Source organism: Chiloscyllium plagiosum, chromosome 26 (genome assembly GCF_004010195.1).
Source record: "Chiloscyllium plagiosum isolate BGI_BamShark_2017 chromosome 26, ASM401019v2, whole genome shotgun sequence".
NCBI classification, from domain to species: Eukaryota; Metazoa; Chordata; class Chondrichthyes; order Orectolobiformes; family Hemiscylliidae; genus Chiloscyllium; species Chiloscyllium plagiosum.
In genome coordinates this window covers 34,795,680-34,822,840 of record NC_057735.1, presented here as the reverse complement: position 1 = coordinate 34,822,840, position 27,161 = coordinate 34,795,680, and the positions used below count along the sequence as shown (strand labels likewise).

Here is a 27,161-nt window from a genome sequence, read left to right as displayed (position 1 = left end):
TTACCCTTTTGTCCTTAATATATTTGTAAAACCCCTTTGGATTCTCCTTAATTCTATTTGCCAAAGCTATCTTATGTCCCTGTTTTGCCCTCCTGATTTCCCTCTTAAGTATACTCCTACTTTCTTTATACTCTTCTAAGGATTCACTCGATCTATCCCGTCTACGCCTGACATATGCTTCCTTCTTTTTCTTAACCAAAACCTCAATTTCTTTAGTCATCCAGCATTCCCTATAGTTACTGGCCTTCCCTTTCACCCTGACAGGAATATACTTTCTCTGGATTCTTGTTATCTCATTTCTGAAGGATTTTCCAGCCGTCCCTTTACCTGCGAACATCTGCCTCCAATCAGCTTTTGAAAGTTCTTGCCGAGTTGAAAAGCATTCCATATGATACCTCTACAGGGAATGTGGGTCCTGTACGTGTCATCTTCATTGATACGATTGAAGCATCCTTCATGAAATGCATAGGTTTTAAAAATTTGTTTGCTTAGTCTCATGTCAGAATGATGCTGCGCAGATAACTTCAATTTGCCAAGCCGATAGCATATATGGTTTTCAGCTGCACACCCTATACAATGAAATGAATTAGTGAACAGATCTCTGTAATAGGTAACGTACTGACTGTGCTGAATTAGCCCTTTTTTTTAACAGCACTGAACCAATGTTTGACTGTATCAACTGTGATTCTGGAGTGGGATTACTCTCACGAGTTCACTTTTTATCCAATAGTGAAAGTATCACTTACTTTTTTTGGCCTTTCTTGCTCTTGCATGATTGAATGTAATCTTGACGCCTCTGATTTCTCATTTACATGCATCACCTCAAAGCATTAACTTTTATGCACGTGGGTGAGTTCAACTCTACCTCATTAGTATCACTCTTCACTCCTCCATTGTTGCTCACTACAAAATGCTAACTAGTCATTTCATTCCTTTAATTGAATATTGGGAAGAATGAAACTATTGATTTTGATCCAAAATCTGTTTCCTTGTTACCCATTGTTGTCAAATTGAGAGCATAGCAGGTTGCTGGATGTGAATTGGCCAGAAAGCCATTTCTTTAATTCAGTTTTGTGGATGTGCCTTCAGCTGCTACAGCTTAAGTTTTGGAGTTCCCTCCATTCAACTTTCCACCTCAAAACTTACCTTTTCGACCAAGCTTTTTGCCATCTTACCTAATATATGGCTCAGTGTCAAAGCTTTTCTTATTAGGTTGTTGCCATGCAGTGTCTTGGGGCATCTTTTATTACCTTAAAACTGCTACATTCTGTATGTGGACAATCTGTCAAATTTTTAAACTTTATCATTTAATAAAAAATCATCTTTGTTGTTCGTATAATGCTGAATGCTCTCACATTTCATCATATTGTAGAACATAGAATAAGCCCTTCAGCCACCTGACACTGTATTGCTCATTCAGTTATTTTTATATGTTCATTTGCAATTTCTTTGTGTTCTCTCAGTGTATTAGCACCTACCTAGCTTTATATTGTTAGCAGATTTAGATGCGTTGCTCTCAATGCCTTCATCTTGGAATTTTTAAATCAGCCTGTTCCGAGATGTAATAACACATCCCTGGAGCAGATGGGACTTGAATCCAGGTCATTCTTGGCCCAGAAGTGGGATGCTACCACTGAACCATGTAGGTGATTTGTATACCTTCATGTAGGTGATTTGTATACTGTATACAGAGGAACTTTGATTATCTGAACAAGGTGGGTGGACACTATTGTGTTCAGATAATTGATTATTCGGTTAATCGATTCAATGTCTTTTGTCTGAGGCTTGGAGTTTTCTGTTAAGTCTGTTCCCTGTTCAGGAGACAAGGCAGACTGTGCGTGAGCCTCTGTCCCCCCCCCCCCCCCCCAAATCCTGTCCAGCACCGCCCCCCCGATCCGTCGGCTCCCCAATCCCGTCCAACACTGCCTCACCCGTCCAGTGTGCGCATGCGTGTGTGTGTGTTTGGGATGGGGGGGGGGTTTGGGGGGAGAGAAGAGTCTCCAAATAGAATGTTTACGCGTACACCCACGTGTTACTGCAACTTCCTGACAGGTTCCACCTTTGCCCTGTAGACAATGTTCGAGAGATTATCTGGGGAAGAGGGTTTTAGGGTCTACCCCTGTGTAGAACTCCAGGGAAAGTGTGGGGGAAAAGAGAGAGGACGGGGGGGCCAGTTTACTGCAACTTCCTGACAGGTTCCACCTTTGCCCTGTAGACAATGTTTGAGAGATTATCTGGAGAAGGGGGTTTTAGGGTCTACCCCTGTGTAGAACTCCAGGGAAAGTGTGGGGGAAAAGAGAGAGGACGGGGGGGCCAGTCGTTTGGAGACGGTGCCTGAGCTCCCATCGATGTCCATGAGTGTTCTCAGCAGCATTTCAGTAAACCAAGTTCACTTTTAATCACCGGAAACGAAAGACGCGATCAGTGTTAGAAACATTACATCAAAGACTTGTTTCTATCAGGAACTTGAGATTTTCTTCGAAATATCCGAAATTCAGGTAATTGGTATTTGGATAATCAAGGTTCCTCTGTATTGTGGAATCTTGAGATTCCAAAACCAGATTCTGTTTATTGCTACTCTGCTGCCTTTTGGTTAACCAATTCTCAATCCATGTGATAACATATTATCCCCGCAACCTGATGAACCCCTGTCTTATATTAAAACAAAACTTGCATTTTTTTTATCCAAAATCCCATCACAATTCAAGATCCTAGTCAAGATGACACTAAAGAATGGTGACATGATTCTAGGACATGGCTGGGTCTGAATGCCTAATTGTGAATGTGCCGGAGTTCCAGTTCTGGCTGCAGTGGCATGCGGGGACTGTGAAGTGGTTGCAGACTGTGGGATGGTCATTATGGTTTTGTTTTTTTGGCAGCAAGGACTCATGGCAGAGGCGGGGCAGTGATCTGGGCGTTACCTTTTTTGGCCATTCCTTTTATTTCTGCTGTTTTTTAATCTTGTCTTTTGTATTCTAAGATTGGAAAATGGTGACTTGTACACTTTTCACTGTGTATTCCTTTGCTTGAGTGCCTGTGACAATAAAATCTAATAAATAAATAATAAATAACAATTTGTTTGCAAAGCACAGATATAATTTTGCCAGTGAATGACATAATACCTAATTCACCTCCATGATGTTCAAGTTCTATTTAACATTAAAAAATGTTGCTCCTTTCAATTGATTACAACACAAGGCATTGAGAGTAGCACTCCTGTATGGTGGAAAATAATTGCACTGTTAATGTCTTCCCATGTGATTCCCAGTACTGCTTGGAAAATTTTGTTAGATGCGACTTAATCAAAATGCATGTTCTTTGTCATTTGGAGTGGTATTTGTGCCCATCCTCCCCTAACAATGTTGTGGCAGTAGTGGTGACGTTCGGTTTTTAAAATTGACCTGTTCAAGCATGTTATGGCGCACCTCTAGGGCAGGTGGGAGTTTCACATGGACCTTCTAACCAAATTACCACTGCATCAAAGAGTGTTACCTTGGAGTAACTATGGACACCTGTAATGTTGAAGCTTTTCTGATCAATTGGAGTCTTCTGAGCTATGTGAAGTTCTTCAGTAGTTGAAGTGTCTCTCTTAAACACCCTTCTTAAAAGTAGACAAGTTAGTGAATTCCTTTGTAATTGATATTGCGTTGGAAGCATTGGTGCAATTGGCTGCTTTCTAATGAAGACCAGCTCTACTCACTCCATTTGCATTCTAACGCAGATCGCCACATTGTAACGCAGATCTTTACTTGTATATTGTTATGGACTAAGCTAGACCACTCGCAACATTCTTCAGCAGGCAGCTCACACCATAATTTTGCAATTTGTTTCGGTAAGCGTACAGTGAAAATCACCCGGATTAAGTTAGCTACGTTGACTAGATTTTAAAACAGACAAAAATTTATTCACAAAATTACACAATGAAACACAAAGACCAGAATAAAGAACCTGTACTGAACTCAACTTGTCCAACTAGACTTAATTATGCTGTTCTGAATACACACATCAGTCCCAATAAGCAAACTCCCATTAAGAACCAGTATAAGTGGAATACATGCTTACAGGTTGAAGTTGAAGGGCAGAAAGAGTGAGTGAGTGAGTTTCCACCCAGCTCCCTGTTGAACTTCCTACCAGCTCAAGACTGAACTAAAACTGCTCAGCTCAGCTAGAGAGCTGACCACTCCCCTCTCTTTAAACAGGTCACCTCTAAAGCATGACCACTTTGGCCTGAAGTCTCATCTGTTTACATATAAACAAAAGCCCTCTGAAAACCCTTTTCAAGTCTGTATCAAATCAGCTGGTTTATTTCCCCTCTTGAAAAAAAACCAAGGACAGAGTCTCCTTGAGCTAAGGAACAGCTATTAGGAATGAAAAGGGACTAGCTTTGTGACAACATTCAGAAACAACATGTAGATACCAGTCAAAACATTGTGTGCTTCCTTTTAATAAGGATTTTCATCACTGGGATCCCAACATTTAGATTTGCTAACTCTTTGTATCAAGTCATCTTTAATATAGTTTCTCATGTATTTCAATTTTGTTTTCATCATTTTGGTGTCTAATTTATAATCTGGTGTACCTTTTATGTATTAATGTTCTATAACCACCCAGATTTCTGTGCCTGTTTAAGGTTGAAATGTCCCATTTCTTCAGTCCTTAAATATTCATTGAAGCATCAATGGAAGGGTTGACATGTTTTTGAATGAAGATGATCCTTTTCTTATCTTCAGTAAGACAAATCCAAAGCCAGAATACCTGTAAAAACATGGGGCTGTTAAATTGATGTTCAGCTTATACTTGTCCTGATGATACTGGCTACTGCAAAACACTGACTGTGAATCACCTTCTCCATTGCTGTCTTTTCTAAAATAAAAGCATGTTTATGCAAATGTTTGGTAATTAGCACATGGGCATGTCATACTTTCAGAATTTTCTTTCAAATATTGAATTCAGTCCCCTCTGCATGCCTGTGATAGAACACAGTGTAAATCAAGACCATGCGATCTATAATAAGTTCACATTCCTCCTGTTGTACAATGGAATAATGTAATTATAGACTGCTTCATCACAGTACAAAAATAGATGATTGCAATCAGTTCAAACCTTTGGAGAATATTGAGTCAGAAATGTGAACACTTCAGCTTCTGAACCCAAAACTCATTTGGAAATTCTTTGCACTTTTAAGTTTAAAATATGTTGCCATTCAGGATTTTATGGTCTAGAAAAAATAATATTCATATTTCCTGTTCATCTTCTTTGGATGGTGGTTGTTTTGCAAATGCGGTGTTTTCAAACATAATTTGTTGGAAATTGCTAAATGATTTTCTTGATCTTGGAAGACCATAACACATTGCTTTAGGAAGACCATAATTGAGTGCAGTTACCCATGAAGTTGAACTTCTGGTTAAAGCTCGAGTAATCCTTTAACTGAAGCTGAATTTGAAGTGGGAATTGTGAGGACTCTGGGCGAATGCTTTAACCACCAGATCATGTTCTTTCTTTGCTCTGAAAAGGGTTGTTGGCTCAGCAGCTAGTTCTCAGGGTTCCTACAGCATTGCTGTGGTTGGGGTCATGTCATTGTGGGTTGCCACAGGTATAGATATTTTTAGTATTGCTTCCTTCTTAGTTATATGTCGGCATTAGAGTATTCCTCTGACCACTTTGCCCTCTTTGTCACTGTTGTTTGCTCTCCTTCTCCACCTCGTGTAAATGTAAAGAGTTGTGCTTTCTGTGCATTTTAAGTGAAAAAATAAGTAGCTTCATTATGCTGTGGTTATGCTGAACTACTAGTCTATATCTGGTATCTGCAAACTATAAGCTATAGCTGGATCTTCTGAATCTGTGTGGCAAGTGAGAGCTCTTCTTTGTTTGTTCATGTAGATGTCTAGAGTGCTCCTGTTTTGCAGTTACTTTCTTATATTTTAAGAAAATGGTTAAGAGTATCAGCTTTTATCAAAATATTTTTGAAAACCACATTAAGGTCATGAAGAACATTTCGGTACAGCAGTCCTTGAGCAATTGTTATAGCTGACTTTGCAACATTAGAGCTGTACTGAACTGTTAGAGAATAGCTTTTTGAAGTGGAACCTGCTATATTGCATTTTTCTGTCTGATCAGAAAAAATGTATTTGTTATGCTATGGTTTTGAACTTTACACAGCCAAAAATCACTGTATAGAACATAAATGTGGCGATGCAATTTCGACCACCGAAACTGTTCTTAATAGCGTATTTAATAGCATGTTCTTAAAGTATTGATTCACTTTCCCATTGCAAAGCATATGATGTTTTCACAATTTAAAGAAACATTTTCAACTGCTGAGTTGGTGCAATATAAATAAGAAATTACATTCTAGTGAGTAAATTATAAGTAGCAAATTGAGACTTTGGAAAGGGATACCAAGCAGATCTTTACATTGATGCAACTAAAAGAATTTTGTTGAAGAAGACCGCTCTTTCTCCTTCCTCCCCTCCTCTCTTCCTCTCCTCATTGCTGTAGCCCCATTGCCCTGGCCCCTGCCCTTATTTGTCTGTCTCTCTCATCTCCGTCAATCCTGCAGTTTTTGGACAAGGAACCAGACTTTTTAAAATTGAGTAACAAGATGAGAGTGCACATTCTTTAACAGAGAACCAAACAACTGTGGACGCTGGAAATCAGAATCAGGGTTGTGCTTTACTTATGGATGAACATAGGCATCAGGAGATAATGTTTTTCTTGTCCCTTACCTCCTTATTGTGAGAGTGTTAATGTCATAGCCGAGCTCTCTGATACCTTGCTTAAGCAGTCGTGTTTTAGTCAGTGCCTCAACTGGTTATAAAGGCTTCCATTGTCGTAGTCAGGTTTGATTCCATCATTCTTTGCTTTTGTTTTAACTTGTACTTTACTGAAGAAAGAGTACTAATTTGATTAAAACAAAGGAAAAATTCACAATTTTTATTGTGCTTTAGTTAATGTGGGCTGAGTGGAAATCACAAGTTGTAACAGGTTGGATGTTGAAAGGTCGGTCAACAAAAAAAGCTTTGATGGCATGTTCCCAGATGGACTTAGTTTGCTGTGTTTAATTTCTTTTACTTGCATAAATGTGAAGATCTGCTTGATATTCTGTTACAAATTTTCATCGTTTGCTACTGTTAATTTACTAATTAGAATTTAAAGTTTTATTTATATTGCACCGTCGAGATGGGACAAGCTGGTATGTGTTGAGAGACAGACATGCTATCTGAAGAAATGGACACCAGAAGTGCAAAAGATTTTACTTGGTTTTGACTCATTAATTTAGATGTTACTCCTACTGCACGAATAAAATGTTCCAATTTATTATTCTAGGAACTATTTGAATGAAAATTTGAAAAAAAAATCGACATTTTCATTGATTACGATTTAATTATTTGTTGACGTAAATATTGCTGAAAGGGGAGACATATTGATGTATCTTTATATCTTACATTTATTTGGACTACACATGAATGCCAAGCTTGAAATGATCACAATTTATGCAATCAACTGTTTCATGCTAAGAAAACATCACATTTCTACTGTTGGATGTGATTCTGAACAAGTATTTGCTGAACAATTCTGATGGTGCCAACTGGTATGTCAAAAACAAATGTAAAATAATCAATGGAGCTTATAGAGTATATTTGCTAGAAATAATACACATGGGCTTGTTCTCTGCTAACAAAAGGGATATGTGTAAGCCTTGCTCTCTTCAGAATGGCCCTTTGAGCTTTGGGAGCTAATTGTACCCATTGCTTACTCCATGGAAATAGCTTGCATGTTCACAGTCAATTTGTAAGCTAATTAGAACTCTTGCCTCCTGTACTGTATATTTAACGATCGTTTAAAATTTAGCATTCTTGCATTTGTTCTGATGAGTGCAAGATGAAAAGTTTGTCAACGTGTCTCTGTTTTCAGCAATGATAAAGTACTGCATTATCAAATGCCTATTTTTCAAACACTGGCAAGGTGTTACTTTCTTTTGGAAGTAACTGTGATTAAATCTGTGTTTTAAATACACTAGCTGCCAAACTGAAGATCATGCTGCTCGGTTATTCTGCGTGTTGCTGTGATTTTTCACTGGATATTGAAATTTGATCTGAGTTGTAGATAAAAATGTTATTGAGCATAATTTGCCTGCTCAGAATTTAACCACTCCTGTTTCAGTGAAATGAATACACGAAAATGCCGGCAGTTTTGAGTTTCATATGTAAAGAGCCATGTGGCTCACCTGCTTTAATGTGAGAATGTTGTAAGATAAAAATTGGTATCTTCGGTTCTTGTTTATTTGTACCAAACCCTAACTTGCAAAATTAATATCTTCCTGTGTTTGAAACCTATTCATTTTCCTGATTGTGATAAACTACAGGCATAGAATGCTTTCTTTTTGGAGGACTGGTATGTGAAGATAAGGGTTAATTTCCATGATTTACCACAGTAATTGTGAATCTCTCAAGTGATTGAAATAAGACTCTGATCAGTAACATTTTGCACCACACGATGCAATGATGTCACTTCTTCCATTCATGTGGAAGTTATTCATGTAGCACATGACCATGAAGCAGTTGTTCTGTGGACCTTAGCACATTTGGAGAAGCTAGCTGCAAAGGCTATAAGTTTTTTTCAGGAGCCTTTTGAATGAAGGAAGTCTGTAGGTTTATAGTGGGCATGTGTTGTCTTAGAAAAGTATTCAGTTTCTGGTCAATGGTAAAGACCCTTCTGCTCCTTACCATCCTGGGTGTTGATTTAACAGCGATATTGCAGTTGAATGTCAAAGAGAGATGGTTGGATTCTCATGATGGAGCTGGTCAGTGCATAGTTTGAATGTTACTTGCCATATATCAGTCCAAATCAGAATGTGTTAATGTCTTGCTGTAAGTGGGCATGGGTATTCCAGTACCTGAGTGCCTCCAAATGGTACATAGCTTCACTTTCGATTGTACGAAGCAAAGCTCATTGAAGCAGTTGAAGTTGGCTAGGTCTAGAACCGTGCCCTGAGGAACTCCAACAATATCCTCAGGCTGAAATGATTGACCTTCAAAAACCATAACTATTTTGCTTTGTATAATTTCAACCAATTAAGAGTTTTTCCTGTCACTGTCATTTATGAGAGTTCTTGTGGGGCATCTTGAAATCATACTTGGTCAAATGTTGTCTTGATATCTTGGGTGATCACACTCTTCCTCACTTCTGGGCTTCAGCTTTTGATTTGTTGTCATGTGTTCTGAAGTACAGTGAAAAACCTTGAGCAGTACAGGCAGATCATAATAAGCAAGAATGTACAGATCAGAGGTTGGAAAAAGATTTCGACAGAGAAGTTACATTGCACAGGGCATGTGCTGAGTAAGATCAACGTTAGCAAGATCAGCATTATTTGAGACTAGAGAGTCCATTCATCAGTCTAATAATGGCCGGGAAGAAGCTGTTCCTGGACCTCCTGGTGCATATGTTCAGGCTTCTGTATCTTGATGGAAGAGGTTGCAGGGGAGCATTACTGGAGTGGGATGGGTCTTTAATGTTGGTGGACTTTCCATGGCAACAAGATATGTAACTGGAGTCCATGGATGGGAGATTGGCTTCCATGATGGTCTGGGCTGTGTACACAACCTTGTGTAATTTCTTATGGTCCTGGGCAGAGCAGTTGTCCTACTAGGCTATTACGCATCTGGGCAGTATGCTTTCTATGGGCATCCGTAAAGGTTAGGGAGGTTCCTTATGAACATGCCAAATTCCCTGATCCACCTGAGGAAGAAGAGGCATTGTTGTGCCCTCTTGACCATTGCATCTACGTGGGAGGTCTAAGACAGGTTATTGGTTATTGTAACTTCGAGGAACTTGACATTGTCAACCCCCTCAACCTCCGTTCTGTTGATGTAGATGGGGGTGTGTTCCTTCTTTCTTTCTGAAGTCAATGGTCAGTTCTTTAGTTTTGCCAACATTGAGAGACGTTGTTACCATTGTACCACATCACCAAGCCCTCTATCTCCTTTCTTTATTCTGATTCATTGTTGATGTGGAAGTGCACATGTTAGACTGGGGTGGGCAAAGTTAGAAGTCGCACAACACCAGGTTATAGTCCAACAGGTTTACTTGAAATCGCACAAACTTTCGGAGGGCAGCCCTTTCATCGGGGCAGTCAGATGCACCTGACAAAGGGACTGCACTCTGAAAGCTTGTGTGATTTCAAATGAACCTGTTAGACTGTAACCTGGTGTCATGTAACTTCTGACTCTGACTTATTGTTTGATATCCGTCCTACCACAATGATGTCATCAGCAAACTTGTAGATGGCGTTTGGTCAAAATTTGGCTATACAACTGCGGTTGAAGATGGTTACAAACGCTTCAGCCTTGTCTTTTGTATTAATGTATTGGGCACATTTTTCTTGAGGATGGGGATATTTGTGGTGTCACCTTTTCAAAAGTTTTTAAAAATTTACTTGTGGGCTGTATGTATCATTGGCTGGCCAGCATTTATTGCCCGTCAATAGTTGCTCTTGAGAATGTGGTAGTGAGCTGCCTTCTTGAACTGTTACAATCCATATGCTGTAGGCTGACCCACAATGCCATTAAGAAATTCTAAGGTTAGTTGCATAATTGTTTTAATTGGTCTATTGTTTATTCTGAGATTATGCTCCCTGGTTTAAAACACAGCAGCTGGGGAAATATCCCATCTATGTTCTGTTTATGCCCTGTTTAGACCTCTTGGCTTATGCTTCATTAAAATACCTTAGGATATCATGGATTTTTTTTGGTGCTTAAAGGCCAACCTGAGAGCTTTGACTGCTGCAATAGCATTATGGTTGAGCTGAATGTCCGTGAATACATGTATATGGTCAACACAATTTAAGCTTCAAAATACAATGCATGTTAAAATATGTACAAATAATTCCAGTTACTGGATTCTAATGAAACAAAATAAATACAACCTCCAGTTAAAATTTTTGCTGTTTTTTTAAAGATTTTAATCGATTATGTTAACATAAAAGTAAGAATCAATGTAATCCTGTAGTTTATGGACAGGGAACAGGATTTCCTTTAAATATGTGACGTGCTTTAGTTATGGATGAAGTTCTTGCAGAACAAGTAAGTAATTTCAGCCTGGTAGTTTTTGGACAACAAAATTGTGTTTGGTTTTAAAATACCTTAGAGCTGCTAAAGGGTTCAGAAACTATTTACGAGGATGCTGTCAGGTTTGGAGGGTTTGAGCTATAGGGAGAGGCTGACTAGGCTAAGACTGTTTTCCCTGGAGCATTGGAGGCTGAGGGGAGACCTTTGGGAAGTTTATAAAATCATGAGGGGCATAGATAGGGTGGATGGCCAAGGTCTTTTCCCCAGGGTAGGGGAGTCCAAAACTAGAGGTTATAGCTTTCAGGTGAGAGGGATAAAATTTAAAAGGGGTCTAAGGGGCAACCTTTTCATGCAGACGGTGGTATGTGTATGGAATGAGCTACCAGGGAAAGTGGTGGAAGAGGGTACAATTACAACATTTAAAAGGCATCTAGATGGGTGCAGGAATAGGAAAGGTTTAGAGGGAAATGGGACTAGATCAGTTCAGTATATATGGTCAGCATGGGTGAATTGGACTCAAGGGCCTGTTTCAGTGTTGCACATCTCAATGACTCTGTTTTATTCAATGGTAGTATTTCTAATGCTCAAATCATTGCAATAGAAAGGAAAGCATTTGATGGATTATCTACTGTCGTAGCATTTTGTTGATTTTTTTCCTGGGTATTTCTCTAACTTGGAGAAAGTGAGGACTGCAGATGCTGGAGATCAGAGCTGAAAAATGTGTTGCTGGAAAAGCGCAGCCGGTCAGGCAGCATCCAAGGAATCCTGAAGACGGGCCTATGCCCGAAACGTCAATTCTCCTGCTCCTTGGATGCTGCCTGACCTGCTGCGCTTTTCCAGCAACACATTTTTCAGCTCTGTTTCTCTAATTTCATGATTTCACCATGTGTTCTTGAAGAAGTAGGGGTAGGAGTGGGCCACTTGGCTCCACTTCATTCTATAAGATCATAGTTAAATTGCTACAGGCCTCAACTCATCTTATGTGCCAGCTCCTCAGCCCTCAACTCCTTGATATTTCAACAATCTATCTACTCCCCCTTTTAAATGCTGTGTAATCTAATCTGTGCAACTCTGCGGTAGAGAATTCCAGACATTCATTACCATCTGGAAGATGAGCATCCCTTTACACTGTCCGAGAGTTCTCCTGCTAATGAAAACATCTTGTCAACATGTACCCTGTCAAAGTACCCTCAGAATCTTAAAAACCAAAAAAATTGTAAATGCTATAAATCAGTAACAAAAACCGAAATTGCTGGACAAGCTCATCAGAGTTCTGCAGAAGGGTTATTCGACTCAAAACCTTAACTCTGATTTCTCTCCACAGATGCTGCCAGACCTGTTGAGCTTTTCCAGCAATTTTTGTATTTATTTCTGATTTATAGCATCTGGGAGAAGAAATTCTTTTGCATCTCAGTTGTAAATGAGCGTCCCTTTCCACTGTCCACGGATTTGCCTGCTAATGAAAACATCTTGTAAATTTTGCATCAGATATGGTTACTGAATGTCTGAACAGTTAGAAAGTTTTACAAGAGTGGAAGAGTTGAGAGAGATGGTGGTAAGGTTGAGCTGGTGTCGCCAATTTACATGTGAATACTAATATCGGGCAGGTGTTGATTTATATTTTGCTTTACCAAAGTTAGTTTAGCACAGTATGCAAAGTTGTTCCATGTAATTTCAGTTAAGCTTCTTGGTCTATTAAAACAGTCATTGTGACATGTTGATAGACACACTATTTTAATATAAAGATATTGCACAATTTTGGATTTCAGCACATTTTGATGTGTTCCTGCATCTGCAGAACAGCTATTGCAAAATAATATTTTTGATAATTCTCTTAGCAACCAAGATTGCAGAGTGTTTATAAAGCACATTTTTGAAATGTCTAGGTTTGCTTAGAATTTGTATACATTCATAATTCATCGCTACCATCCTGAGTAGATAGAAATTTGTTTCTATCTTTCTTTAAATTTTTAAAATCCCATCTTCTTGATCATTACCACCACTGACCTAAATTAACACCCACATTTATTTCCTATTTTTGGAAAGGTTGGTAATGTTTTAAAGATTTAATTATGTCTGAAATCTGGTCATGAAGTCAAAGACTTATTATTGGTCCAATGTTTTATCACCATGTAGTTTGTCATCTTTGAACTCTGCTATAGTGTAATGTGATCAAAAGTAATGAGTCATGAACAAGCTGTTGACTGAAGCCACTTGCATATTAATACACAAATGTTGAATCATCAATCTAAGTTTGTGCTGCTTTAGCTAATATATATAGTTTACATAATTCTGTGCTAAATATTAGAGTATGCAATTTAAAATTGGAAGTCACGTAATATTTCCAAATTTTTAAATAATATAAATCTAATAGCACTACCTTGTGAGGAAGATGGAAAGATGTTTTAGGAGCATTTGAGCAGACTTCGTGAAAGAACTTTGTGGTAGCTGTGAGGTTATCTACTTTTGTATAAGATGCAGATGTGCAGAGTGTTTGTTAAATGGTATGAGTTGGAAAGTCCATACGTACAAAGGCACCTTGACAAGTTTGTCAATGTGTCATAGGCAAGGTGCAACTAGCTATTAGGAAGGCGAATGAAAAATTAGCCTTTTATTGCAAGAGGATTTGAGGATAGAAGTAGTGAAATATTGCTTGAATTGTATAAGAGCTTGGATACACTACTTGAAGTATTTTGCACAGCGTTGGTCTTCTTGTCTCAGGAAAGATATTATTAACCATAGAGGGAGTCTAACAAAGGTTCACCAGACTTGCTTCCAGGATAGTAGAACTATGTACTAATGACTCAGAAGAAAGAAGTGAAGGCACTGTAGCCAAGTTTGCAAATGCAACGCAGATAGAAAAGTAGGTAGTAAGAGGGATACAAACAGTCTACAGGGAGATTTTGATAGGTTAACTAAGTGAGTGAAAAGTTGTCAACTGAGGTATAATGTGGGGAAAAAGTGAAGTTTTTCACTCTAGCAGTGAGAACAAAAGTACAGAATATTATTTAAATGGAGAGAAATGGCACAAAGCTGCAATACAAAGGGACTTTGAGTACTTGTGCTCAGTACACTGTGCATTCAATAGTTGGGAATGCTAATGGAGTGTTGGCCCTTGCTTCAAGAGGAATACAAGAGCAGGGTAGTCTAACAGCACCGATGAGAGCAGATCTATACTACAGAAAGTAGTTTTGGTCCCCTTATTTAAGGAAAGAGTCATAGAGATGTACAGCATGGAAACAGACCCTTCGGTCCAACCTGTCTATGCCGACCAGATATCCCAACCCAATCTAGTCCCAACTGCCAGCATTCGGCCCATATCCCTCTAAACCCATCCTATTCATATACCCATAAATGTTGCAATTGTACCAGCCTCCACCACTTCCTCTGTCAGCTCATTCCATACATGTACCAACCTCTGTGTGAAAAAGTTTCCTCTGAGGTCTCTTTTATATCTTTCCCCTCTCACCCTAAACCTATGCCCTCTAGTTCTGGACTCCCCGACCACAAGGAAAAGACTTTGCCTATTTATCCTATCCATGCCCCTCATAATTTTGTAAACCTCTATAAGGTCACCCCTCCACCTCAGATGGTCCAGGGAAAACAGCCCAAGCCTGTTTAGCCTCTCTCTATACCTCAAATCCTCCAACCTTGGCAACATCCTTGTAAATCTTTTTTGAACCCTTTCAAGTTTCACAACATCTTTCCGATAGGAAGGAGACCAGAATTGCACGCAATATTCCAACAGTGGCCTAACCAATGTCCTGAACAGCCGCAACATGATCTCCCAACTCCTGTACTCAATACTCTGACCAATAAAAGAAAGCATATCAAACACCTTCTTCACTAACCTCTCTACCTGTGACTCCACTTTCAAGGAACTATGAACCTGCACTCCAAGGTCTCTTTGTTCAGCAGCACTCCCTAGGACCTTACCATTAAGTGTATAAGTCCTGCTAAGATTTGCTTTCCCAAAATGCAGCACCTCACATTTATCTGAATCAAACTCCATCTGCCACTTTATCAATGAGCTACTAATCTCTAAGTGGTTGGTGATCCATCTAAATAACAGGTGGGGGAAGAAGAGTGTCCTTCCTGCTGTTGAACATAGTTCATTAGTATGTGTTGAAGGGAGAGTCTGGAGTTCCAAAACAGTGGTAGTGTGTCCAAGCATTGACAACCATGAGTCTTGTGGCACAGTGGTTGCATTGCTATCTCGGAGTTTGAAGCTCTGAGTTCGGGTCCCTCCTCCATCACGGGGCAGTTCACTACGACGATCTGTGGTATAGAGGAATTGACCTCTGAATAAAGGCTAAGCGGGTTGGAACTCTGCTCACTGGCGGTTAGGAGATTGAGAGGCAATTTAATTGAAACATGTAAGATTCTTCTGGAGCTTGATTGGGTAATTGCTGAGACAATGTTTCACTTCATGGGAGAGTCTAGGACCAGAGGCATAGTCTCAAAATAAAGGGGTGCCAATTCGAGACTGGGATGAGGAGGAATTTCTTCTGAGATTGGGTATCTTTGGAATTCCTTGTTGCACATGGATGTTGAGGCAGAATCCTTGTAAATTTGTGGACGGCACAGTGGTTAGCACTGCTGCCTCACAGTGCCAGAGACCCAGGTTCAATTCCCACCTCAGGCAACTGTCTGTGTGGAGTTTGCACATTCTCCCCATGTCTGCGTGGGTTTCCTCCGGGTGCTCCGGTTTCCCCTCGCAGTCCAAAAATGTGCAGGTTAGGTGAATTGGCCGTGCTAAATTGCCCGTAGTGTTAGGTGAAGGGGTAAATGTAAGGGAATGGGTCTGGGTGGGTTGGTCTTTGGAGGGTCGGTGTGGACTTGTTGGGCCGAAGGGCCTGTTTCCACGCTGTAGGAAATCTTAAAAAAAAAAAAATTAAGGCTGAATAGATAAATTCTTGATCAGTAGGGGAATAGATGATGATGGGGGAAAGGCAGAAAAGCGACCATGAGGGATGTCAGATCAGCTGTGATCCTATTGAATGCTGGAACAGGCTTGAGGGGCCAAACAGCCAACTCATGTTCCTATTTCTTATGATTTTGTAATAGATATTTTTTAACTAACTTGTTTAGCTGTGTTATGACACAGATCTGGAAGAGGTGGAAATTGAACCCAGGTCTTCTGCTCAAAGATAGACACTCTCATTATTCCACAAGAGCTTTAATTTCGTACAGTGTTATCAAACCCAAATTAGTTTAAATTGTATTCATTGTTTGTGTAATTATTTGTGTCTTGTGATTGATTTACTCATTCTTTTGTGAGGTAAAAACTTTTGAAAGTGTTGCACCAAATCCAGTCTTGATCATTCCTACTTTTCCATAAGAATTATTGCCTTTAAATTCCTTCACCCCTCAGTGCAATGCGTTGACTTTGAAGCTCAATCATTGTTTTGTCTTACAGGCTTGTATTGATGAAAACCTTGAAATGGTGAAGTTTCTCGTGGAGCACAGTGCAGATACTAATCAGCCAGATAATGAGGGCTGGACCCCACTGCATGCTGTGGCATCCTGTGGATATATCAATATAGCTGAGTAAGTCAAAGTTTTGTATAGTGTGGGTTCATAGTTGTATGTGTATGAATTTGGGTGTGGGGGAAACAAATGCAGCAAGTGTTTTTCTTTGGTTGTGAAGCACCTTTAAATTGAAGTTCTGCTGATAAGCTGTGTAGAACAGTTCACCATGCATCTGCAATGTAGTTTTTTAAATTTTGGGCATTCCGTCTGATAGCCTTGCATTTACTAGTTTCTATGAAATGTTTCCTAAATAGAATAAACTCTATTCTTAAAAAAAAGTAAGCTGCTATTTTGAAGATGATTCCGAACTTGTGAATGGTGCTAGGGACTTGAATAGTTGTTTCTTGCAGAGAATACATGTTGCTGACTGGCACTGAAATATTCCCTTGTGAGAAGCTGTTAGGGCATGTCTGATAATCCATACATCTTTGTACAGATTATTAATGTATGTTAGGAGCTAGAGAAACTCTGGTCATTTTGATTTTTTTCCTGCCCAATTTTTTGTTGTTGGCATGATAATTTCGGAATATGAGTAGCCTATTCAGTTAGATCCCACGGATCTCTCTCAAGTCCCTTCTATTCTCTTTGGTTTCATTAACCTTAATATTCTTACCCAGCAATAAGAACCTGTCTCTATTTTGAAACTTTCAATGGAGCTGGCTGCAACATCTCTTTAGATGAGAAATTGGTTCCAAAGGGCCAATAACAAAAAGATACAGATCTGTGATTGACAAAAGAAGTAGAATTAAATGAGGGAAAATTTATTGGCATTTTGAGTGGTTAGGATTTTAAATGTACTCCTTGATAGGCTGGCAGATACAATAGTAGTCTTCAAAAGGGAATACTTGAAAGAGATGAAGTTGTAAATTTGTGGGGAAAGTGCAGATTAGTCAGACTAAACAAGGTTGCTCTTTGAAGGAGGGAGTGTAGGCATTTTTGGGCCAAATGACTCCTATTCTATCCTGATTGTTGAATTTTAAAATTTTGCAGGACCTGGGTATTTCTAGCCATGTGAACACTATACATCCCTAACTTGCCCTTGAGAGAGTGATGGTGTGCTATCTTCTTGAATTGTGGCAGTCCATATGGTATAGGCACATGTGCAGTGCTGTAAGGTAGAGAATTTCAAGATTTTGACCTCATGACGGTGCAGGAAAGCAGATTTCATCCCTAATCAATATGATGCGTGACTTGGAGGCAATCTTGTGAGTTATGTTGTTCTCCTATATCTGCCAGATCTGGACAGTAAAAGATATGGGCTTGGGAAGGTCTGTCATTGGTTATAGACTGCTTAAGTATCTGAAGAATCATGAATGATACTGAACAGTGGGAGGAATACTTTGGGAAGAATAACAGGAAGGCAGAATATTGGATCGGTGGAAAGATTCTTGGTAGTGTGGATGTGCAGAGGGATCTTGGTGTCCATGTACATAAATCCCTAAAAGTTGCCATCCAGGTTGATAGTGCTGTTAAGAAGGCATACAGTGTGTTCATTTTTATTGGGTTTGAGTGATTGAGTTCTGGAACCGTGACATCATGCTGCAACAGTACAAAAGTAGAATGTGGCCTCACATTGAGTATTATGTGCAGTTCTGGTCGCTCCATTACAGGAAAGATGTGGAAGCATTGGAAAAGGTGCAGAGGAGATCTACCAGGATGTTGCCTGATCTGCAGTGAAGGTCTTAAGAGGAAAGGCTTAGGGACTTGGATCGGTTCTCATTGGAGAGAAGAATGCTAAGAGACATACACGATGATCAGAGGATTAGATTGGGTGGGCAGTGAGAGTCTTTTTCCTTGGATGATGACATCTGCTTGTACGAGGGGCCATAGCTGCAAAGTAGGGGTGATAGATTTAAGACAGTTGTTAGAGGCACGTTCTTCACTCAGTGGTAAGGGTGTGGAATGGCTTGCTTGTCAATGTAGTTAACTTAGCCACATTAGGGGCATTTAAACAGTCCTTGGATAAGCATATAGATGATGATGGGATAGTCTAGGGTGATGGGATTAGATTAGTTCACAGGTTGGCGCAACATCAAGGGCCAAAGGGCCTGTTCTGCGCTGTATTTATTGTTCTAAGTTCAATGTGAATGCCCCTACTTCTGACGGTTATTAGGAAAAGGTTATTGATGAAGCAGCGAAAGATGATTGGGCCAAGGATACTACCCTGAGGAACACTTGCAGCAATTCTTGACACTGACCCTCCAACAACTTAACTATCTTCCTTTGTGCTAATGATGACTCCAATCAAAGGAGATATTTTTTGTCCCATTATTTTCATTGACTTCAGTTTGGCTAAGGTTTCTTAATACCACAGTTAGTTGAATGCTGCTTTGATGTGAAGATAATCATCCATGCATTGGAACTTGGTTCTTTGTTATGTTTGGAATAAGACTATGGTGAGGTCATAGTCCTGGTAGAAGCCAGATTAAGCTTTATTAAGTGTGTTATTGTAGTGTGGGTTCTATTTGATAGCACCATCTTGATAGCAGCACCCTCGCATTACTTTGCTGTGTTTGAATAGACTGATAGAGTAATTGGCTACATTGGATATATTCTGCTTTGGGAACTTCTTCTGTGCTGTTGTTAACGGTTGTCTGTTTATTATTTTCATTAGTTTAGGATTGGCTGTGTTTTCCAACTTTTAATCTTCCAAAGCCTCTGCTCTCTTATTTTTACTTCATTTGATTAATGGTGACCTTTGCCATTATCTTTGCCTATCTGCTCTTTTGAAAAATTCCATTTCATATTCAAGTGAGCCAGTATTGTCCACTTTAACTTTAGCGTTTAGTCTCCTGACTTTCCCCATTTGCGGGGTTGAACAGTGTCTCCATGTTATTTTGAACTCTTCAAGGAGTATCTTTCAGTGTATAAAAGTGTGTTTCTTCTTGCTGCTAAATAATACTGAGCAGTTTTCACAAACTGTTCTTCTACGTGCCTCCTCAATCCTCTTGTCTGTTGATTGTCTTGATTTTATACTTTTCTCTGATCTTAATTGAAATTTTCAGATCTCTCCACCATTGAAACCACCTTCAAGAAACGTTGTTTAATTTCTGATATTTCTCCATCGCTACTTAAAATTTAAATTCATAGTGCAATATCTGTATGATTTTATACTAAAAGGGAAATAAAAACTATGGCTGATGACAGATGATGGTTCTATCCCTTTCCCTGTTTCACTCTCTTTAATTTTAGTGCTCATCTCCCCCTCTCATCATGGTCTATTTGGTTACATTTATTCTCTAAGCTGCATATCTGTCAACATTGATCGGCATAATAATTTGAGAACTTTATGACCATTTGTAAACGTCTGATAAATTGTACAAGAGTCTTATTGTTTAGCTTAGAAAAATCACAGTGACTGTGCATGGCCAAAATCATGGTATTGAACCTACTGTATTTTACATCAGACACAGCTGTGCACAGGCAACAATGATTCCCTTTTATTCATTGTTAAATATTTTGATCAGGAAAACAAATTATACTGCACAATTAATTATTTCCTTTAATTTTGTTTGTAGAACTCTTGCTCACTCCTTGGCTGAGGGACCAGAATTAGTAGTGGTGAACGCTTGGAAACTTTTGAGTTCCAAGCTTTTTAAAATATGTGTTACTGATTTGGACCATTGAGTGTATAGGTTGCTATTTTAAAACTGCAGATGTCACCAAACTGGGAATAATTGAGAATAAGATAGTGATGGACTTTGAGTCAAACAAGTTAAATTAAATCTATCATTTAGGTATGAAATGATATATCTTGTAGGACAAATTAGGTACGGTGATTTAATCAAAAGGATGTGGGTTGTTAATTTCAAAGTCAGATTGAAATCCATGAAACAAATGATGAACCCCTTTTGGAAGGAAGTAGTTTATATGTATGTTCATTGATTTAAATCAACTAACTAAATTAGCTATGTTGCGACACAAGGATAGGAAGCCAGACCAGATTAGACTCTGATGCTAGATATCACAACAGTGAAATTAAAATAGTGAATGACCCTTGAAATTACCCAGTTGTTTTGAACTAAATTTTATGAATAATGGGTATGAGACACAAGTTTATTGCTGAAACAGAAATAGACAATTTATTATTAATAAACAGCAAAATTTTTATTAACCTGCATGTATTGGACTAGGTGTGTAGTATTCCAAATATGCCAGTTGATCAAGAGGTCCGCAAAATCAATGAAAAAACACACACTAAGTATTAGAAACGTAATGTAGGGGGTATACACATCAGTTACATTATATACAACAAAAAATCACTAAAATAATCAACTTACTTTAAATAAAACTTACAGGTCGGCAGCCTGCTTACTTGCACCCTCAAGTGACTACTTGGACTTAGTGTTAGATTACAATGATACAGTAAACTTCTGGTATTTGAGAAATATAATTTTTGACAGTTTATCGAGAGTGCTGGTTTACAAGGTGCCGTTAAAGCAAAGTTTGTTTTAGTAACTTCAGCAAAGTTAAACAACAAGGTAATTTAATTAATGTCTGTGATTTAAATGTAATCTTCTTTGTAACTCTGCCTTATGTACACAAATGGACAGGCAGACACAGTTGAGGGATAAATAAGGGAAAGAAAAATGAGTTGTAGCTGGCTAGTTCACTTAAGTTGTTTCCAGGCTGCCCTGTACCTTTGGGGCTGGAGGTGGGGACTCTAAGACTGTGCCACAAGAATCTAACAAAAGTTATCCTTTTATGTTTGAAGTACTTAATAAGTGGCTTCACCTGTGTAACTTTAAACGCTATAATACAATTAACATGTAAAAACAAAGAGACCTGGTAATCATAACATGCTTGTGCAGGCATGTTATGACACATGTCCAGGAATGAATTGTTGCTGACCCTGTGTTTGCATTAAACAGCAGAGCAGCTGTTGGCATCTTCCAGGGACAGGCCTGTCATCTTCTTTTGGGTAGTGTATAACAGAGTTCATACATTGCCAAACTAGGACAGGATACAGTATAAGAGGGGCTCCACCAAACTTCTGTCACCGGGGAATATGAAAGGCTTGACTGAAAGTATCCTTTTCATAATTTGAGCTGTACTTTTTAAAAATGCATTTTAAAAAAATAGAAACCCATCCTAAACCTGCTACCAACATGTCTACATGCATTAACAGAAGCAGTTTGAGGTGGACATTTGACCTGCTCTTTGGCTCAAAAATAATTTAATAAAGCCGCATGAATCATAATTTTGATCTGTTTTAATTTTAAATGTTGGCTGTCTGGAGAGCCTGCCAATTAAACCAAGGAGAGAATAGCTGGAAGGAACATGCTAATGTTTTTTTCAGCACTGTTTGTGATGGAAGAGAAGGAGTGCCATTCTCTCCTTTTTCCCTTCCTCTATCTCTCTCTCCCTCCCACTCTCTTCCCCTCTCTCTCTATCCTCCTTTCTCCTCATCTACATCCCCTGCCTCTCAGCCTTGTTTGACCCAAATCCTTGGAAAGCTATTGCAAGGCTACACGAAAAGGATGAGGAGTGCAACTGTAAACATTTTCTCATTTTCTTGTTTTCTCCTGTGCTGTAGTTTTCTGTAAAGGATTTTTGGAATTGTTGGTACCGCTTCCATTATGCAAATGTATTAAATATTGGACTTAATATTTATCATAAAATTCTGCACTCAGGAGGATGCAGTTCATGTAGTAAAATTTTTACAACATTTTACAGAGACCTTTTTATGAACATGTGGGGTTATCTCCATTATCTGCCATAGTGCAGAAATCTCTGGATAATCAAGGACCTTGACATTCTATTCATGTGTATAACAATGTACAATTTATGGTGAAAATCAGTCAGGAGCTTGTCTCATTTCCCGATCCTTTATCTGACCCTTTTTAAATTTATACTATGTCACATATTTCCCATTTCCCCTCAATCTTCAGCAGGATATTCCAGAGTTGGAGAAACTTGTATTCCATGTGTTTGAAAGTTTAAATGTTAATCTAGTCTTTGTGTTTAAAATAGTTTTCTGATGTTTTTACTTTCCAGTTCAGGTTGTGATTTCCAGCAGCATTAAATCTATAACCAAAACATAATCATTTTGTGCTATATTGGGTTCATTATTTTGGGGAAATTTTTCTCACCTTTATGGAAATGTAGTCACTTTAATTCTCTGGGTGTTTGCTTTTGTGAAGTGATTTGTTTGTTTTGTGACATATGCTGCTTGTCCATATACTTTTCTATCACATTAACTATGACATTCTGAGCTGACCTACTTTGGAAAAGCTGCTTTCACCCATGTAAGAGTTGAATTATAAAGATTTGGAGATGTTGATGTTGGACTGGGGTGTGCAAAGTTAAAAATCTACAACACCAGGTTATAGTCCAACAGGTTTATTTGGAATCACTAGCTTTTGGAGCACTGGTCCTTCAGGTGGTTGTGGGGTATAAGATCGTAAGACACAGAACTTCTAGCAAAGGTTTACAGTGTGATGGAACTGAAATTATGTATTGAAAAAGACCTGGATTGTTTGTTAAGTCTCTCATCTTTTAGAATGAACATGTTGGATTCAGTTCTTTCATTTGTAAATCGCAGAACTTTTTTAAAGTTACGTTCTCAAATGAACATCAACAATTGGTGTCATGTCAGCCCAGATAATGCATTGAAGGTGTGAGGTGCCCTGTGTGATCTGTCTGTGCCACAATGTTCTGACTGAATTTCATCTAAAAAACGGATTTACCGAATCTTACACGGATTCATGCAATTTTTGAGCAAAATAAAATGTAATTCTGCAAGCACAAATTCAGCCCACAAACTTTTCGGGGAGGGGGTGGGTCATGAGTGTCTGTGAGAGTGTGCGAATGTAAGTCTGTGAGAGGGTTCGTGAGAGTGTGGGAGTGTTTTTGTGAGCGTATGAGAGGGGGTCTGCATGAGTGTATGGATCTGTAGGGTAGTGTGTGTGTTTGTGGGAGTGTCTCTGTCTGCGAGTGTGTGTCTTTGTATCTGAGTGTGTGTGTCTGTGTGTGTACTGCAGTGCGGTCACCTGTATTGTGCCATGGACCCCAGGTCCCAGTTGAGGCCATCCCCATGGGTACTGAACTTGGCTACCCACGGGGATTGCCTCAACTAGGACCTTGGGTTCATGTCACACTACAGGTGACCCCGTTGCACTACGCAGATGCACGGACACTCACAGGCGCATGTACACAGACACTCTTACAGATACATACACACTCCCCTGCAGACCCATACACTCACGCAGACCCTCTCTCATACACAAGCTCTCTCTCATATGCCCACATATATACTCTCACGCACCCTCTCACAGACTTGTACCTCTTTATACTCTCACTCACACACCTACATGCACAACCTCCCCCCCCAACCCCCAAACACAGACACATACAAGTTTGTGGGGTGAAGTTGTGCTTGCAGAATTACCTATAATTTTGCTCAAAAATTGCATGAATCCACGATTCTATAAATCTGTTTTTTAGATTAGAGTCAATCTGAACATTGTGGCACAGACAGTCTCGCACAAGGCACCTTACAACCTTCAGTGCATATCTGGGCCAATGTGACACCAATTGTTGAAGTTCACTTGAGAATATAACTTTTAAAAAGTTCTGCGATTTACAAATGAAAGAACTGAATCCAACATGTTCATTCTAAAAGATGAGAGACTTAACAAACAATCCAGGTCATTTTCAATATATAATTTCAGTTCCATCACACTGTAAACTTTTGCTATAAATTCTGAGTCTTACGATCTTATGCTCTACAACCACCTGATGAAGGACCAGCCCTCTGAAAGCTAGTGCTTCCAAATAAACCTGTTGGACTATATAACCTGGCATTGTGTGAATTATAAAGAAGAATGTTTGCCATTTTGCAGATTTTGGTGGAAATAATTGTAATTGCTTGCTGCCTTTCTTAACTTTGGTCGCACTCAATTACTTCTCCAAGTCAACACCATTCCATGTTTGAACAGAATATCAAAGTTTGCTTCCAGCACAAAATTGATTTAATTTCTCATTTTTAATTATTTTAAGTCTGAACAGATGTATTTATTTTCATATCATGAGTCAAAGTAAATTGTATCTAGCTTCTATGAATTTTCAAACAAAGCATATTTTGTGACAAATAATATACATAATCCTTAGAATCCCAGAGAAGCCATTGCATTTCTCAGCTCAAGTCCTTGAACACAATGTTCTCTCTGATATGTAAGTACATATTTCCTGTAACCCCATGTTTGAATCTATCTAATCAGGGCATCTCCAGTAGCACTAATCAAAGTCCTGTGTGACCTGCAAACAGTAGAAAAAATATTGCAGATGCTGAACAAAGCTGTAACAATCTCAACAGGTCAGATAGCATTTGAGCAGAAAAACATTTAATGTTTCAGGTCAAAGATGTTTCATTAGAACTGTCTGGTGACTGGTCAAAAACGATCTTTTTATTACCTTTCTCATAATGCTTGTATCCCTCCTTGACCTCTGTGTAACCTATGAAATTATCAAGACACCCCCGCAATTTTCCATCACTTCGTTGTAGTTGACATTGTAGCCAAAGCATTTTCAGCAATGACTGACCATTCCCTTTGCCTTGCTTATCACGTTCCACAAGGGCCTCTTTTTTGACTTGCACCTGTTGTTGAAATTCTCAAGGTACTGGAACTGTCCCAGCACTGTTTAAGAAAGGAAGGAAGGAAAACCAGAATTATAGAGAGTTACCCGCACATAATTGTAGGGAAAATGTTATTTTCTGTTCTAAAGGATATAATAACAGGATATTTAAAAGATACCAACAGTATTATAGAAAGTCAATATAGATTAGGAAAGGGAATTAATTTTTAACATAAATGGAGTTTGTTTTGAAGTCATGACTGAAATCCAATGTATGTGAATTTTCAGAAAGCTTTTGATAAACTTGCACATAAGAGGCTATTGTGGAAAATAAAAGTATATGGGATTGTAGGTAATATACTGGCATGGATTGCGAATTGGTTGGCAAATGGGCAACAGTTAGGACTGTGGTTTTTTTTCACTTCTTGGGCTTTAACTTGCTGAGGTCTGTTATAGAATACGGAACATTGAACAGTACAGCACAGAACAGGCCCTTCAGCCCACGATGTTGTGCCGACCACTGATCCTCATGTATGCACCCTCAAATTTCTGTGACCATATGCATATCCAGCAGTCTCTTAAATGTCCCCAATGACCTTGCTTCCACAACTGCTGTTGGCAACGCATTCCATGCTCTCTCAACTCTCTGTGTAAAGAACCCGCCTCTGACATCCCTTCTATACTTTCCACCAAACAGCTTAAAACTATAAACCCTCGATCAGTCCAGGAAGCATCCTGGTAAACCTCCTCTGAACCCTCTCCAAAGCATCCACATCTTTCCTATTATAGGGCGACCAGAACCGGACGCAGTATTCCAAGTGCGGTCTAACCATAGTTTTATAGAGCTGCAACAAGATCTCACGACTCTTAAACTCAATCCCCCTGTTAATGAATGCAAAAACACCATATGCTTTCTTAACAACCCTGTCCACTTGGGTGGCCATTTTAAGGCATCTATGTACCTGCACACCAAGATCCCTCTGTTCCTCCACACTGCCAAGAATCCTATTCTTTATCCTGTACTCAGCTTTCAAATTCGATCTTCCAAAATGCTTCACCTCGCATTTATCCAGGTTGAACGCCATCTGCCACTTCTCAGCCCATCTCTGCATCCTGTCAGTATCCCGCTGCAGCCTACAACAGCCCTCTATACTGTCAACGACAACTCCAACCTTTGTGTCGTCTGCAAACTTGTTGACCCATCCTTCAATCCCCTCATCCAAGTCATTAATAAAAATTACAAACAGTAGAGGCCCAAGGACAGTGCCTTGTGGAACACCACTCACCACAGACTTCCAGACAGAATATTTTCCTTCTACTACCAGCTGTATCCAGACAGCTAAGTTCCCCTGTATCCCATTCCTCCTGACCTTCTGAATGAGCCTACCATGGGGAACCTTATCAATGCCTTGCTGAAGTCCATATACACCACATCCACAGCTCGACCCTCATCAACGTTTCTAGTCACATCCTCAAAGAATTTGATAAGGTTTGTGAGCCATGACCTGCCCCTCACAAAGCCGTGTTGACTGCATTTAATCAAGCCATGCTCTTCCAGATGGTCATAAATCCTTTCTAACACCTTGCAGACGACACTTGAGACTTACTGGTCTGTAATTGCCTGGGATTTCCCAATTTCCTTTCTTGAAGAGAGGAATTACATTTGCCTCTCTCCAGTCCTCAGGTATGACTCCAGTGGAGAGCGAGGATGCAAAGATCTTCGCAAGTGGCGAAGCAATTGCACTTCTCATTTCCCAAAGCAGCCGAGGACAAACTTGGTCAGGGCCTGGCGACTTATCAATCTTAATGTTTGACAACATTTTCAGCACATCAGCTTCCTCTATCTCTATCCATTCCAGCATGCACACCTGCTCTTCAAAGGTTTCATTCACTACAAAGTTCATTTATTTCATAAAGACAGAAGCAAAACACTCATTTAGGGCTTCCCCTACCTCCTCAGACTCCACACACAAATTCCCTATGCTA

The 27,161-nt window shown here is 39.3% G+C and overlaps 1 protein-coding gene across 2 annotated transcripts in view; it reads left to right on the top strand.

Moving 5' to 3' along the window:
• The window catches only part of LOC122563241 (protein phosphatase 1 regulatory subunit 12B-like), a 282,450-nt gene that overhangs the window by 57,906 nt on the left and 197,383 nt on the right, over positions 1–27,161 (top strand). For both annotated transcript variants that reach the window (XM_043716857.1, XM_043716856.1), the window contains exon 2: positions 16,486–16,616. In XM_043716857.1, coding sequence (XP_043572792.1) covers positions 16,486–16,616 — 131 coding nt within the window. The remainder of the gene's footprint in view (positions 1–16,485; positions 16,617–27,161) is intronic.